This window comes from Carcharhinus amblyrhynchos, chromosome 4, assembly GCF_965287045.1.
Source record: "Carcharhinus amblyrhynchos chromosome 4, sCarAmb.v2.hapA, whole genome shotgun sequence".
Taxonomy (NCBI): Eukaryota; Metazoa; Chordata; class Chondrichthyes; order Carcharhiniformes; family Carcharhinidae; genus Carcharhinus; species Carcharhinus amblyrhynchos.
This window is the reverse complement of record NC_137327.1, coordinates 21,445,692-21,462,029: the sequence shown is the minus strand read 5'-3', so window position 1 is coordinate 21,462,029 and position 16,338 is coordinate 21,445,692. Positions and strand designations below refer to the sequence as shown.

At 40.2% G+C, this 16,338-nt stretch overlaps 1 protein-coding gene across 5 annotated transcripts in view; it reads right to left on the bottom strand.

The window, feature by feature from the left end:
• The window catches only part of LOC145341822 (uncharacterized), a 707,529-nt gene that overhangs the window by 382,620 nt on the left and 308,571 nt on the right, over window positions 1-16,338 (bottom strand). For all 5 annotated transcript variants that reach the window (XM_080186786.1, XM_080186791.1, XM_080186787.1 and 2 more), the window contains exon 9: window positions 1,759-1,833. In XM_080186786.1, the coding sequence (XP_080042912.1) occupies window positions 1,759-1,833 (75 nt within the window). The remainder of the gene's footprint in view (window positions 1-1,758; window positions 1,834-16,338) is intronic.

Genomic DNA, 16,338 nt, shown 5'->3' with positions numbered 1-16,338 from the left:
CTCAGGGGTCCATATTTCATATTTTTCTCACTCAAGGGGCTGATGAACAAATTTCAGAAAGATAAGGCACAAATATAAACCAAATTTCAAATCAAAGTTGAGTTTTAAGGAAAGAAACATTACTAAGCAAAAGTACAAAGATTAATAAAGATTAAGTAATAAAACTGAACAGGGTGTGCAAAGGTCAGTATATGTGGGTGAGTAAGTATGAGTGGGTATATGTGTATCTGTAGATGTGTGGTGGTGAGAGTGAGTGGGAAAATTGACATTGATCTTACAACAGACTCATACTCACCCCACACACTCACTCAGTATCCCATACTCACCCCACACACTCACTCAGTATCCCATACTCACCCCACACACTCACTCAGTATCCCATACTCACCCCACACACTCACTCAGTATCCCATACTCACCTCCATATACTCACTCAGTGTCTCACTCACTCCCTCAAGCTCACAAAATGTCCTGCACTCACTCCCACACGCTCACTCAGTGTCTCACATTGACCCCACATACTCATTCAGTGTCCTGCATTCACTCCCTCAAGCTCACTCCGTGTCTCGCAGTCACTCCCACATGCTCACTCAGTGTCCAACACTCACTCCCACACATTCATTCAGTGTCTCGCACTCACTACCACATTCACTCAGTGTCCTGCACCCACTCCCACAAACTCACTCAGTGTCTCGCAGTCACTCCCACACATTCACTCAGTGTCCTGCACTCACTACCATGCTCACTCAGTGTCTCGCACTTGCCCCACACGCTCACTCAGTGTCCAACACTCACTCCCACACACTCATTCAGTGTCTCGCACTCATCACCACACTCACTCAGTGTCCTGCACTCACTCCCACACTCAGTGTCTGACACTCACTCCCACACATTCACTCAGTGCCTCGCCCTCAGTCCCATACGCTCACACAATGTCCAACACTCACTCCCACACTCACTCAGTGTCCAACACTCACTCCCACACTCATTCAGTGTCTTGCAGTCACTCCCACACGCTCACTCAGTGTCCAACACTCACTCCCACACGCTCACACAGTGTCTCGCAGTCACTCCCACACACTCACTCAGTGTCCTGCACTCACTTCCGCACACTCAATCAGTGTCTTACACTCACTCCCACACACTCAGTGTCCTGCACTCATTCCCTTGCACTCACTCCCACACACTCACTCAGTGTCCTGCACTCATTCCCATATACTCACTCAGTGCCTTGCACTCACTCCCACACACTCACTCAGTGTCTTGCACTCACTCCCACACACTCAATCAGTGTCTTACACTCACTCCCATACACTCACTCAGTGTCTCGCACTGCCATCCATTGTCAATTTTTGTTGTATTTCTGAAACCTTTCTGATGTCTGTTTGAAACTGTTTCAAATTATTATAGTACTTTGAAATGAAGATATATAAAGATTCAAAGCAATGTAAGTTTATATCCATTTACTCAGGCCTGTGCTTTTCATTGAAAAAATAATTAATTTTTAAATTTGATTTTTGCCAAAATTACAAAAAGAATCAATACGAGTATCACCTATAAGTATCATTGCCACTGTATTGCCTTTAATGGGCCAAAGTGGAAAAAAACTGTAATTTTAACATATGACTACTTTCTGAAAAATATCTATTCTCAAACAGGACAACTAATTCAGTTTGCTGGAAACACACTGGATTCCCAGAATAATATTGTACGATAAGTTATAGTTCCCGGCTTCAATAATAAATAGCATTTTTCTACCTCAGCTTTCAGTAGACCGTTGGCTCTGAAGGATTGAATTTGGTTTTCTTGAAGTGTTGAATGCGGACTTCCGAGCTGTGAATACAAATAGGCATGCTTGAAGAACCACTAGTGATTTTAAAAACAATGCAATGTAAACTTTATGAAGATTAATCCAATGTCTGTAATTCATTATAAGGTAATGGACCCTACTTTCCAATGGCAAGTAATTTCTGCAGTAGCATTCTATATCAGAATCTCCAAATTAACTGAGACAAATTAATAACAAATGTTCAGCCAGTTATTACAGAAGAAATAGATCTAGTAGTTTGTCATTTATTTTGTTATTCAGACGTCTTTATGATATTTATATGGTAAAACATTTAGATGAGATTTTTATGCCTCCAACAATATTTAGGTTAATATGCTTAATCTGAATTTTTTCTGAATGCTCCTAAATTGTTCACTTGCCCATTGTTTTGCATATTGATGAATCATGAAATAATAAGGAATTTTGTCAATATTGTGAATTTGCACCATACATCTGACAAACCTATAATACATTGTCATCACATCCTGTCACAAACACCAAGAAAGACATTGGATTTTTGCACCATTTTTGGTGCAAAAAATGCAGCATTTTTGAACCAAATAGAAATTAAATTTTCACATGGGAAATTTCCACTCTGTGATAGCGACTTTTAAGGGGCGTCTTGACAAATACATGAATACGATGGAAATAGAGGGATAAGGTCCCCAAAAGGATAGGGGGTTTTATTTCAGTCCGGCAGCATGGTCAGTGCAGGCTTGGAGAACCAAAAGGCCTGTTTCTGTGCTGTATTTTTCTTCATTCTTTGTTCCTTGTCCTGCAACCTTCCACAAAAATAGCCTATCTTTTACACAGTTCTTTAATAACTTTATAAATGCTTATATGATATGATAAATACAAAAGAGAAACATTACTTTATCAGATTCAGCTTCAGACTTTGGTGCGCAGCTGTCATTGTTATTCTGAACAATTATACAACTGCCCCTTACGGACATGAACTATATTTTCTTAGTCTTTGTTTATTTTGTGCAGTTTATGTTCTCTCACGGTTATAGCTTCATCTTGTACATTGTTTATCGTTCAATGACCGTCCTTTGTATTTCAATATACTTCTGACAATGATCAGTATCACCAGTCACCAATAAATCTCTGTAATCCATGTTTCTGTTACAATGAATGCCTAAATTATTCTTTGCAATATTCTCAATATGCAAGGTTTTATTTCATAAAAATGTGTTTTTCTGGATACTCAGACATATCATTTTTGATAAGCTGTAAACTTCCACCAGCTGAATGGTGTGAAGATTGATGTCTTCAGCCCTATCACAACATTTCCTCATTACCAACTTCATCCCTCATCCTAGCAATGTCTCAGTCTGAACCAAGTTAACAACCTCAACAGGTGACTTTGAGCAACCTTGTCCTCTCTATCACAAAGGCTGCAAACATTCGCTTCCATAAGATTTTCCATCTCTACATCTACTTCAGCCCAATTGCTGCTGAAGTCTTCATCATTGCCTTTGTGATCCTTAGACATGTTACTTCAACATTCTCCAGGTCTGACACCCATTCTGTCCTCCATAAGTAAAAAATTCTGTTGTTTATATCCTATCTACACCAAGTTAACAAACCACTTATTCCTTTTGAAGAAACCACAGGCTGTCGATCAGGCTTAGAATCTTTGTGAACATTATGATTAGGATCAATGGAGGCACTTAGGATGCATTCATGCATGAAGGAAAACGAAAATAATCACAGCTGATTGGAGTGTGAATGGAAATCCATTGAGCTGTCAATAGAGGTCTTTTCCAAAGCACTGCACCTAGAAATTGACAGAGATCAAAGGGTTCCAATGGACAGGGTTTGCTAGGTTTCAACTTGTTGAAAGCTTCTAAAACTTCAAATCAAAGCAGTGTGAATACATTGGCGCTGAGTGCTCAGCTATGCAGAATGGAACCAGCCCCGCCACCCGATCCACAGGTGAAATTGACATCTCCTTTCTGTCAGAGGACTTCAGAGGAGTTTACTCACACGTGCAATTGCTGACGGGGGAAAGGGAAATCTCTGCTGCAGAATGGAGTGCCACCATGATTACAAAGCTTGTTAGGTGACCGGGGCATGGATATGAAAATGACTACTTCAGAATTTTTACAGCTGACAGACAGGAATGCAGATGTTGATTATAGGGGTGCCTGAAATCACCATGCCGGAGTCTGCCAGAAGTGTCAAAAGGAACTGACAATGGGATCTGTCAAGCTGTCAAGGCATTTAGAAGTCCTGCCCTCTAAATAATTGAAAAATAGTCTGGAATATTAAAAAAAAGACTACTTGCTATTTCACTCTTGTCTGTTGCCATTAGCCTGAGGGTCTGCATTACTGGATTAATGTTATATGATTGATTTCATAACTATCCATTATCATAATAGAATGCATTTCACAGTTTGATTGACAGTAACAATGATTAAAGACGCTTTGATGAGGTACTATGAATTATAATGCTTGCTACCAGGGATAGTGCACTTGCATGAGCTGTTTGTTGTTGGAAGGTTTTCAGCTAAAGGAATGTAAATGGGTTTTTATGAGGTTTTTTTGCAGAAGAAATTCAGGACTTTATTTTATGTAACTATCTCTGTCTGTTTCTAAGGTCTACCCATGATAGATACTAAGAGAGATGACATGTTAAGTGTAAGGGCAAAGGATGTTGGATGGGAAACATGGGTTGACATGGTTTGGCATTGATTATAATGGACTATGTAGGGTGGGAAAAGGGGAATAGGTTGGCAGAGGGGTTATGAAGGACAACTGGGGGGGCCGGCGGGTGGAGGGACATAAATTGGCATAGGGCTGTGAAGAGCTATAGGGGCTGTGTGGGGGGCATACTTTAGAATGAGGCATGAGGGCCCATGAGTGAGGGAATGAGCTGGCATGGATGTTGCATGGGGACTGTGTGTGATAGGGGGGTAGAGGCAGTGAGAGGTAAGGACTGGAGGGATGTTTCAGTCTTTGGGCTGGATTCTCCGGTCTTGTCCGTGGCCACCTCATTGCAAGAAAGAATAGAAAATTTGGCGTTCTAGCCAAAATTCCATTCATGTCAGTGGCAGCGGAGAATCCCAAACGTGAACGAGGATGGTGATTATCGGTGTTTACTTTATATTGGACATAGTGTTGGATTCCCAAGACATAAGAACATAAGAAATAGGAGCAGGAGTAGGCCATCTAGCCCTTCGAGCCTGCCCCACCATTCAATAAGATCATGGCTGATCTGAAGTGGATCAGTTCCACTTTCTTGCTTTCTCCCCATAACCCTTAATTCCCTTGTCTATCAGAAATCTACCTACCCGTGACTTAAATATATTCAACGAGGTAGCCTCCACTACTTCAATGGGCAGAGAATTCCAGAGATTCACCACCCTTTGAGTGAAGAAATTCCTCCTCAACTCCGTTCTAAACTGCATCCCCCTCCCTTATTTTGAGGCTGTGCCCTCTAGTTCTGCTTTCCTTTCTAAGTGGGAAGAATCTCTCTACCTCTACCCTATCTAGCCCCTTCATTAAGATCCCCCCTCAGCCTTCTAAACTCTAATGAGTACAGGCCCAGTCTATTCAATCTCTCTTCATAAGCTAACCCCCTCATCTCCGGTATCAGCCTGGTGAACCTTCTCTGTACTCCCTCCAAGGCCAATACATCCTTTCGCAAATAAGGGGACCAAAACTGCACACAGTACTCCAGTTGCAGCCTCACCACTGCCTTGTACAGTTGCAGCAAGACCCCCCTGCTTTTATATTCTATCCTCCTCGCTATAAAGGCCAACATTCCATTCGCCTTCTTAATCACCTGCTACACCTGCAGACTGAGTTTTTGCGATTCATGCACAAGGAACCCCAGGTCCCTCTGCACAGTAGCATGCTGCAGCTTTTCACCCTTTAAATAATAATCCCTCCTACTGTTATTTCTACCAAAGTGGATAACCTCACATTTGCTAACGTGATACTCCATCTGCCAGGTCCTCGCCCACTCACTCAGCCTATCCAAATCTCTCTGCAGACTTTCCGCGCCCGCCCTGCAATTCGCTTTTCCACTCATCTTTATGTCATCAGCAAATTTTGTTACCTTACACTCAGCCCCCTCCTCCATATCGTCTATTTAAATGGTAAACAGTTGAGGCCCCAGCACCGATCCCTGTGGCACTCCACTAGTCACCAACTGCCAACCAGAAAGGCATCCATTGATTCCAACTCTCTGCTTCCTGTTAGATAACCAATCCTCAATCCACACTAACACTTTACCCCCAACTCCGTGTACCTTAACCTTCTGCAGCAACCTTTTGTGACGTACCTTATCGAACGCCGTCTGGAAATCTAAAAACACCACACCCACCGGTTCCCCTCTGTCTACCACACTAGTCACATCTTCATAGAAATCCAGTAGATTCGTTAAACACGACTTCCCCTTAATGAATCTGTGCTGTGTCTGCTTGATCAAACTGTTCTTTTCTAGGTGTCCTGCTATTTCTTCTTTGATGATGGATTCTAGCATTTTTCCAAATACGGACATTAAGCTAACTGGCCTATAATTCCCTGCCTTTTGTCTGCTACCTTTTTTAAATAGTGGCGTAACATTAGCTGTTCTCCAATCCTCTGGCACTTCCCCAGAGTGCAGCGAATTTTGATAAATAACTACTAAGGCACCTGCTATTACTTCTGCACCCAACCTGCCTCAGCACATGGTAACCTCCTCAGCTCTTCTGAGGTCAACTGTTCCAACTTCTAATCAAGCCCACATCCCCTGGAACAAAAATCCAATGACTGGGCAGACATTTATAAAGATCGGGTTTGTGGAGCCAAGAATTCTCATTTCGCTACGCATCCAACCAGGGAGCAAAAATCTGGGCCACAATTAGTGACAGTCACATTTAAATGGGGATGGTGGGGTGGGTAAATGGGGGTGGGTGGGTTGGGGGTGCAGGGTGGGGTGGGGCGTGGAGAGTGCAGTAGCAGAGTTCAAGGCTGTTGGGTCTGGCCTGGATAGGTCTTCACTATGTCATATCAGCATTTATGCAGTGGCCTGCTCAGCATTATGCTGCCGGCCTCTCCAGCGGGAACAGGCCCTTCCCACAGATTTTTAGTGACATTAGTGCTAGTGCACTCTGCAGTGCACAGAGTGTCAGAGATTCATTTTGAAAATCCCACTGAAAAAATGAGCAGGATTTGCTCCAGTTTTTACTTGAATTTGAACCTCAAAAGGAAAAAACATATCATCGTGTGTAAGCAAAGCATCAGATATCCCAGGTGGGATCCCAGGATCAAAACCCATCTCTAAGTTCAGGTAGAAGATCAGTCAAGTTCCTACTGAATGGCAGAGCAGATTTGAAGGGCTGAATGGTCTTCTTCTGCTATTTCCTATGCTCTCTCTTATGCGTGGTTTCCATAAAAGCGTTGACAGACTTGCTGTTTCCTTGTACATGCAATAATTTGCTTTATACCTCCATATAAACTGGATGCTTTGATAAGCAACATTGTGAACGTGCATCAAATTAATTCCCACTTCTAGGGAGTTGAGATGAGTTGCTAGGCCTGACCTCATGCCTCATTGTTTATTGAAATGATAGCCTATAGATGACTGAACTGTGACCCCAGAACAGCTGAAGTCTAGACAGGGAAAGGCAGAGCTTGTGGCAGAAGCTGGATCCCCAAGAGATGATGTTCGATGGTTGGGGGACTTGGTGAATAGAACTAGTCCAGCTAAGCATCACATCTCCACACATCCATCGAAGGTAATTGGCCGTAAGTAGAAATCATGTGGGGGTGCCGGCATTGGACTGGAGTAAGCACAAAAGATGTCTCACAACATGAGGTTAAAGTTCAACAAGTTTATTTGGTAGCACAAGCCACAAGCTTGTCCCTTCATCAGGTGAGTGGGAGTTCTGTTCATAAACAGGGCATATAAAGACACAAACTCATGTAGAAACTTGATGTCTGTATCGATTGAGTTTGTGTCTTCATATGCCCTGTTTCTGAACAGAACTCCCACTCACCTGATGAAGGAGCAGCGCTCCGAAAGCTTGTGGCTTGTGCTACCAAATAAACCTGTTGGACTTTAACCTGGTGTGTGAGACCTCTTATTAAGTAGGAATTGCAGCCTTACTAACTCCATGTGATTTTTTAGGATTATCTCAACATGCTGCTGTCTGTCTCTATGTGTGCCCTTCAACTCTACAACCACTTTATAACTCATCATCCCAAACATAGCACTGCTACAGATGGCTTCCAAACACCATTCACTTTTCAATGAGTTCACTATACCATATGTGCACTGTTGGGCTGTTCCAATTTGAGGAGTATTGCTATATTTTGTTCAGGAAACATGAAATATTACTTTGGCCCACACATTAGCAAACCCTTGAAACATTTTCTTTGTGGACTCTTTGCAGTGCATTGGGAACATCTACCATGTTAATGGTACCATACAATGCTGGATGTTGTTTTATTTCAATCTCATTGGAAGTAGCCAATGTTCCGATGACAGCAAGAACTGAAAACATGAGAGGAGTTTTGTTGGATATTGTTGAGCAGACAGGAAAATGGCAGGTGGAATAAAATTGACAGAATCTCCCATTCTGGAGTTTGGTGGCAGACAAAAAAATGGGACAGATTTCTACTGGGAAGTGTGGGTGACCATATGTAACCTCGTGCTGTTCAATTTACTGAACATGCATCTGCGAGCAGCTTGCCGATTCTCATGATGGGGCGGACAGGAATTCGCCATCCCTGCTGTTACCTTATGGTGTTAAAGGTCTGGGCACAATATTTAAACAGCAACCGGGCAACTTGCACCATCCCTTCCATCTTTTCCTAGCCACAGCCCCACCTTTCTCCCTTAGCCATTCCTCCCTTTCTTGGTCATCCTCTACTACCATCCAGTCTCAAGTACAGGCTGGCATTTACAGCCATTCCCCAAAGAGGACAATGGAGCGACAACTCATTATTCTTGGAAGTTTACCTCCCCAGATGCACACCGCTAATGTGCAGTTGTAAAACTGAAGTTTCTAATTTATAGCTGGAGGGAGACTTAATTTAGTGGGGATATTTAATTTCGGTCTGGTGGTCGATTAATGAGCATGCATGACGTGCTAATGCATGCAAAAAGGCTCCTTGGCATTGTTCATTGGGAAGCTTGACTAGTCTTTAACCCACCTTGAAAGTCTTGAGAATTTAATTACTAAATTCCGCTGTCAGGAAACTGATTTTTGACTCAAGTCAATTTAGATTCCTCTGCCTGCTCAGGCTTTCTGTTGCTCATTGGACAAAAAGATTTCATCCAAAATGTAAAGATATCTAAGATAAAGGCAAAATACTATGGAGGTGGAATCTGAAACAAAAGAATTAGAAACAAGCTCTGACGAAGGGTCATCCAAGACTCAAAACACTGGCTCTATTCTCTTGCCACAGATGCTGTCTGCCCTGCTGAGATTTTCCAGCATTTTCTGTTTTTGTTGTGAAGTTATCTATTTTGATAGGACAAATGAAATACAGAATGTTTCTTGAATGGTGAGAGAAATTATTGCAAGCAGATTGAGTTAGGTGTGCTGGTCAAAGAACCTTAGCTTGCAGATACATCAAGCATTTAGGAATGCAAAATAAAATGGTTAAATTATATTAAAATATATTGGCAAGCGCTATATTAAGTTACTATAGTTATACAGAATCTAGAGGAGTATTGGTACAATTAAGGCTCTTTACTTGAAAAAGGACATATTTAGCTTAGAGGGAATGCAACAATTTGCCCAATTTGGGACTATATACAGTTGCGGGTAGCTCCAGTGGTGCTTGTCACGCCATCCAGAATAGTGGGATCCCGTGCCAGATTCTGTACATGAAAGCTCATTAATTATGCACAAATACATTCCACTCCAACTCTCCGGGCGGGCCAGCAGCTAATTCATCTGCTCGCCCTCAGCTGACAGGTTCAAAGATTCCGGTGCCATTTTTAAATACCGGTCTAGTGCATTTATATCACTCTCTCCAGCCAATCTGACTTTACGAGGCCATTAAGGAAGTCAACAGAGCAAAGGGAAAAGACTGGCAGCCTCCAGACAAAGTTTGTTCCTTGATTCAACAGCCCTCCCCCAAGCCCTTAACTGCGAGAGGCCCATGTCCCACTTGGACTTCTACCCATCACATCTGGAATTTTCATCTGTCCCCTTCCAGTAAATGATGAGGTATCCCTTTGATCCTCTACTTTGTGAGCTTTTCATGCAGATTTATCGGGCTCCAGCTTCTCTGCACTTGGTCTTCCTTTTGCTTTCCACTGTTTATCCTCTTCAAATACCTCTTTGCCCCTCTGCTCGCCATCATGAGCCCTTGCCCTTCACCGCCCACCACTTGCAAAGCCCTCTTTCCACATGTTCCACTTGTCTTCATTTGGTCATATCCCTTTCAGACCCCCCTTACCTCGCATTCCAACTCCGGACTTCAGACCTTTGTTGCGGTGACAACATGAGTCTCACAGCACAGTGCTGTCCAGATAAACGCTGCTGTGAGGCACCAGGGACAAGGAGACTCCTGTACCCCTCAACCCCAGGTATTGTACTGATTTGATTTAGTGACACAGGAGGGTCCAGGGTTCAGCAAAATGGTGCTGTCCATGAGGACCATCTCAGTGTGGAGATGGAGGCAGGAACAGGTCTGTCCCAGCAGAGTGGTGAACAGTGAATCACGAGCAGTGGAGCACTATAGCTGAAAGCTGTTGCACTCACCCTGAACTTGCTAGCAAACTGAGGACGGCCTTATGTACACCACTCAATAGTAATCAGCTTTCACGTTAATGTAAATTCACACAAATGAAAGGCCTGACGGGACACCAGCAGGCAGCTGTTTTAATGAACAGTCATGAAATGCAAATGAATGCAAATAGTGTTTGTATCAGATGCCAGCAGGAAGATTGACCTACCATTAACCTGCCATTGGGAGAATTGAAATGTGATTTTACACTGCTGGGTTTCCAATGTTTTGCCTTCTGCCAGATTGACTGCGCCTGTCACCAAATCCGCCACAGGCTGGTTGGAAGGTTCCAAAAGTGAGGGGATTATCCCATGAGGAAAGATTAGGTAGACTATGCCTACATTCCCTGAAGTTTAGATGAATGAGAGGTGATCAAATTGAAATATATAAAAATCTTAAAGGGTATATGCTGATATAATGCTGCCCATCTGGGGAACCCAGAGCACATAGTGATAGACTCAGGATAAGAGATCATCCATTTAGAGCTGAGATGCGAAGAAATTGTTTCACTCAAAGCATTGTGAATCTTTGGAATTTTCTATCTCACATAGCTGTGGATACTCAATCATTGAGTATATGAGATGCATAGATTTTTTGGATACTAAGGGAATTAAGGGATTATGGAGATAGTGTGGGAAGATGAATCTGATGCTGAAGATTACCTATGATCTTATTGAATGGCAGAGCTGGCTCAAAACGTTAAATGGTCTGCTCCAACTAGTACCTCTCACATTCACATGCCCTTATCCATCAATATTTTCTGTCCACTGTGGGATGATGGTTCTTTCCATTATGTTGGATAATCTAATTCCCACTACACCTTTGATTATGCGGTTTAATTTAGCACTTAACAGTGCCACAAGTCCAGTAAGGCCTAATTGAGATACAATTACCTCAGAGGCAACTGCAGTACATTACTGCCATATATAATCACAAATTAATTTCTTAAGTAGGTAAAAGGAACATTATGAATTTTGGTTTATCAGTAAAGTCTTGAAACTCAAGAAACATCTAAATGATATTGGAGGCATAGGGAATCAAATGTTTGAGCTTAACAGAAGCAAAGTATGTCCATATATACAGGAATTGAGTAGTTGGTTCATTGGAAGGTATTATGGTCTGGAAATTCAGAATTTGAGATTTCAATTTTCCCAATTCTATATTCAAGAAATTAGTCTCAGTTGGTCATTGGTGCCAGGGCTGGCTCAGTTTATGGAACAAGATATTCATTCTTGCCACAGGTGCATGCAGGAACCCTAGATGGTCATATAATAAACTTCAGCTTGATCTTAAGGATAATCTCAAGAGAATAAAGTCATAGTGATACATTTTGCCAGAGAACAGAAAAATCATGCAGAACTATTGGTGTTTCAAAAAAAAGTGGCAACATTTTTGCATTATCCTACAAGATAAAGAATTCACTTGTGACACCTTCATTGCTAAATTAAGAATACCAACACTTTGTCACAAAGTGATCTAACTGGATGAACTGTGCTGTAGGAGTCCACTGCTTGGTTTCAGCTTCTGCCTCCTGCTAATTAACCATAAAGATCTCAAGTGACTTGTATTGATTTTCTGGTTATCTGTTTGGGTACATCCCCCAAGTTTGGAATCTGGTGTGATGTCATCTATTCAGACAACAATTAATAATTGAAATTGGGTCAAGTATTATTGCAGTATTAACCAAGCCTACTCAGATTTGTACTACGATTTCTGACATAGAGACTGATTGGTGTTGATGTATCTAACATTTCAGTCGTCATTCCATCCCAAAATAAAAGACTGTTGTTTAAGATGGGACTAGAACAGTATAGTTGTTATTCACTCTCATTTATTCCTTAATGTCTCACTAAAAATATGTTACTTAAAGTCTCAAATATTTACTTTACAGGGCATTGGTAAAAGATTTTCCTGAATGCTTTCTACTGATTGTCCAAACATTATAACTAATGCTGATAGAGTTGAGCGTAACTTTATAATGAAGGGATTAAATGATCTAATTTCACCACTTATAAAATGGTTCCAAATTCTTGTACCAAAACTGATAATTTTGAATTGACATTGTTCTGCCAACACTAACATCAGCAAATTCTAGTTCCAACCTTGGAACCCTGATGACACAAACAGGCCAGAAGTTTAAGCACTGGGAGTCTTCACTTATGGAATGACCCACCCACCTCAGCTCACTTCTTGGATTCACTATTGGAATCATTGTTTTAAAAGTACAAGTTATCTCATTCAGAGACAAAGAAATTGTCTGCTCTGTTAAGGTTAAGCACAGAAGATGTATAATGGAACAATTGTCAGCTGGTGATCTATTGGCAATCTTTACTTTATAATTTGAAATTTCTGCAGTAAATTTTCAATACTAACGTATTTCTTTCAATATGTGGTCCATCTAATTCACTGATTGAGTTCAATAACTTCTTTGCTAGGGTAGGAATCTCTGGCTGGGTGTAGAATTGCTATCTTGTGCACTCCGTTTTTTGAGAGCCCAAACGGATTTTGCAGAAAGCAATTCATGATTAAAGAGAAGGTACCAAAAATGATATGAATGGTTGCTGGTGACAGGTAAGGTAATTAATTATGAATTTAAGTAGCTGCATCATTTGTTGATAAGTGTTAACAAACTGTTATTTCATTAAATGTTTTATCCGCAAGGCCAGTGAAAAGATACAATACTTATCAGAGCATATTTTCTACGAAACAAATCAGACACAAATGGCTAATATCTATGTGAGATGGCTGTTAGCAAATGCGCTTATACAATGCAGGAAAGGGAAGATCACATTATTCCATCACATAAGTCTCAAAGGGTCCAATGTCTATCACTTTTTCCAGTTTGGTATGTGAATGACCTACAGTATGCAGAGTATAGCAAATAAAGAGCCAGTCATTTCCAATTGCAGTTAAATAAAGTGGTGACAGTGATTTCACTTCTATTTGTTCCTGTCAGAATTCTGGCATGAACTGGAAATAATAGTTCTACTCTTCCCAGACTGAACAGACCAGAATCTCTGTATTTCAAATAACATATAGTGATTGCCTGCTCTTTTAAAAATTAAAAAGACTGTTGCGATCCCTTTGGGAGTCAAACTGGTAGGTTTTCCACTAGTATGACGGAGCATAATTGATTGTTGTATGAAGCTTGGCGAATACAACAATCAATTGCGTGCTCAGTTGCTCTTACAGAAAACAAATAAGTTTTTCCTGCAGTACAATCTAAATTATAAATATTTTAAATAACAGTAGGATATAACTTGAAAGCCAAAAAGGCCTTAGCAGGAGAAATAAATCAAATCATTTCACAACTATTTGCAGCAATGTTAATGTATATCATTGTGTATAGACTCCGATTACTACATTGGTTAGAATAGCTGTATATTTGATTGCATACCTATTGTATTCACAGGTAAGCAACAAGGATCATTGAAAAAAAGCATGAACAGATAACCATCACCTTCCTTTTGGGATTTGTTATCTTTAAACGTATCCACTGTGAAATCCACTTACTTTATTTGACAGGAATGTACTGTTGTAAAGGTGGTGAAGTCTTCCACAATATGAAATACAACTATCATTTTTCTAAATCAGTGAAGATAAATCAAACCAAATAAAATAATACATATGTACAAGATATGCAGTGTCTACTTTCAAACTGCCTATCTCTGACTCTACCTGTGAAAGCATTTATGCAATGAACAAGACCCAGGTGGCTTATAGATCATTTACCTTTAATTACTATCTATGTACTATCCTGAGGCTATGGTCTGCAGCAAATCAATAGAACAGCAGCTAAGATTAGCGCCTTGTACTTATTGCTGAATCCACCTTCAGAAATGTACAGCATGCAATTGTGCTAAGTGAAGCATTCCAACTCCTTTCAATTGTAATTTTTTACGTCTCATTTGAATGTATCCATATATGGTAGAATTTGATTATTTATAAGTGCTGCAGCAGTGTTATTTTTAAATTAAAAGGAAAAGGATGCATCTAGGAGTTTCAGGTCAACTGTTGTTATGTAAAGCTGCATTCAGCTACATTGCGCATTCTCATATAAAATGCTGATGTCAAGACACTGCGCACATCTCTTTTACTCTCCTGTGATCAAAGACGATCACTGAGGCAATTACCAAGAAAAATCACCACATCATTTCATTTCTCCACTGCCTATCTGTAATTGCTTAATGCAGTTTTCACTGCCGCCATGTTCTTTGGTCTGCATTTATGCCTTTCACTATCCATCTATAAAAGCTAATTAAAATTAAGCTTACATATCAAACCATGAAATGAACAAACCGAAAGTGAATATACTCTCTTGCTTTATGTCATTTCATTGGGATACCATGGTTTCTAATTGTAAGGCTGAAAATCCAGAGAAAACAAGAACATAAAATAACAAATAACAGCATCAGCAGCAAAACTGAGTATTTATGTGCTGCAGTGGTTGTATGACCAAATTAATGCAAAAGAAAGACATGCACTTCAGAGCATGGTCAGGCTTGGTGGGGGAAGGGAAAGAGAGAACTAGGTTGTTATATCTATCGCAAGCAATTTAAGGATTCAGACATTTCATCTGCGATTCCATCATCTGTCAAATTCGAAAACAGCAGCAGTAGCAGCAGTCAGAATGCTTCCCACTGAAACAATGTCAGACAGAAAACTCATAAAATAAAATCACAGCTCTGCAAAATCTCCCCAGACTATTTTAATAAAAGCTAGACATAGTTGCAAAGATAATCATTTTAAAATTATAAATGGTCATGATGCAGTTCTGGCTGAAATTATATATTGTTTCTCTATTTAGCCCACAAGATGTAGCTTGATTTTCTACAAGTCATTTTTTTCTCCCACAGAAACCTTGCCCTGTGCTGTTGATGATGCAAATTATTTTAGAGATTCTTCTGACATGTCAAGATTGCAATACAAAATAGGACAAAAACAGTCATTTAAAAATACAAGAGTGCACAATAAATTGTGTTTTAATTCTGTAATGACATAGTGATCATTTAAGTTACTTCATTTGTTGATGTAAGCTACATTCTAAATCCATCAAAAAATTGTGCACAAATCTCATATCTCAAAACCTATGAAAATGCTTAATTTGTAGTGCTCTGAAAGCATTTTCTCTTTGAATGACATGAACAGAAGTTTAACAAAGGTATAGATTTTTATTTGCAAACCATCCTTTAAGTGAGTTTTTCCTCACATTTTCTGACCTTAATGTGGAATATTTTGTACAGTGAAATTCAGGTTGATATTCTCTAAAAAGGTATAGAAATATACAATTGCATTGATTAAAATGAATATAGACGGAATCAGTTATAATGTGGAGTGGTACACGTTTCCTTAAACATTAATTTGCAATTTATAGAATTAATTTTAATATAGATTGCAGAGATGTTTCGAAGGATTGGAGCATACAAGAAAGGGTTTTTGACAGACTGACTGATGGACTAGGTAAGGCAAGAATAAATTGATGGATGCTATTTTTATCATTGACGGTGCAAGACGTTTAAAAAATGCACCTCCAAATTTTTGTACAATATAAACATTTAGATATTACTTTCCAATGTGTAACACCTCATTGGTTCTATTTTATTGAAAGTAACACAGTGCAATATTTTTCTGTCTTTTGTGTTTATAAATTTTAATAAAATGGTGCAAGAGGATTGGAGGGCCACAAATGTTCGACAACTATTCAAAAAAGGGGAGAGAGATAAACCTGGAGAGTACTGGCCAATCGTTCCATCCAAGTGATGGGAAAACTACTA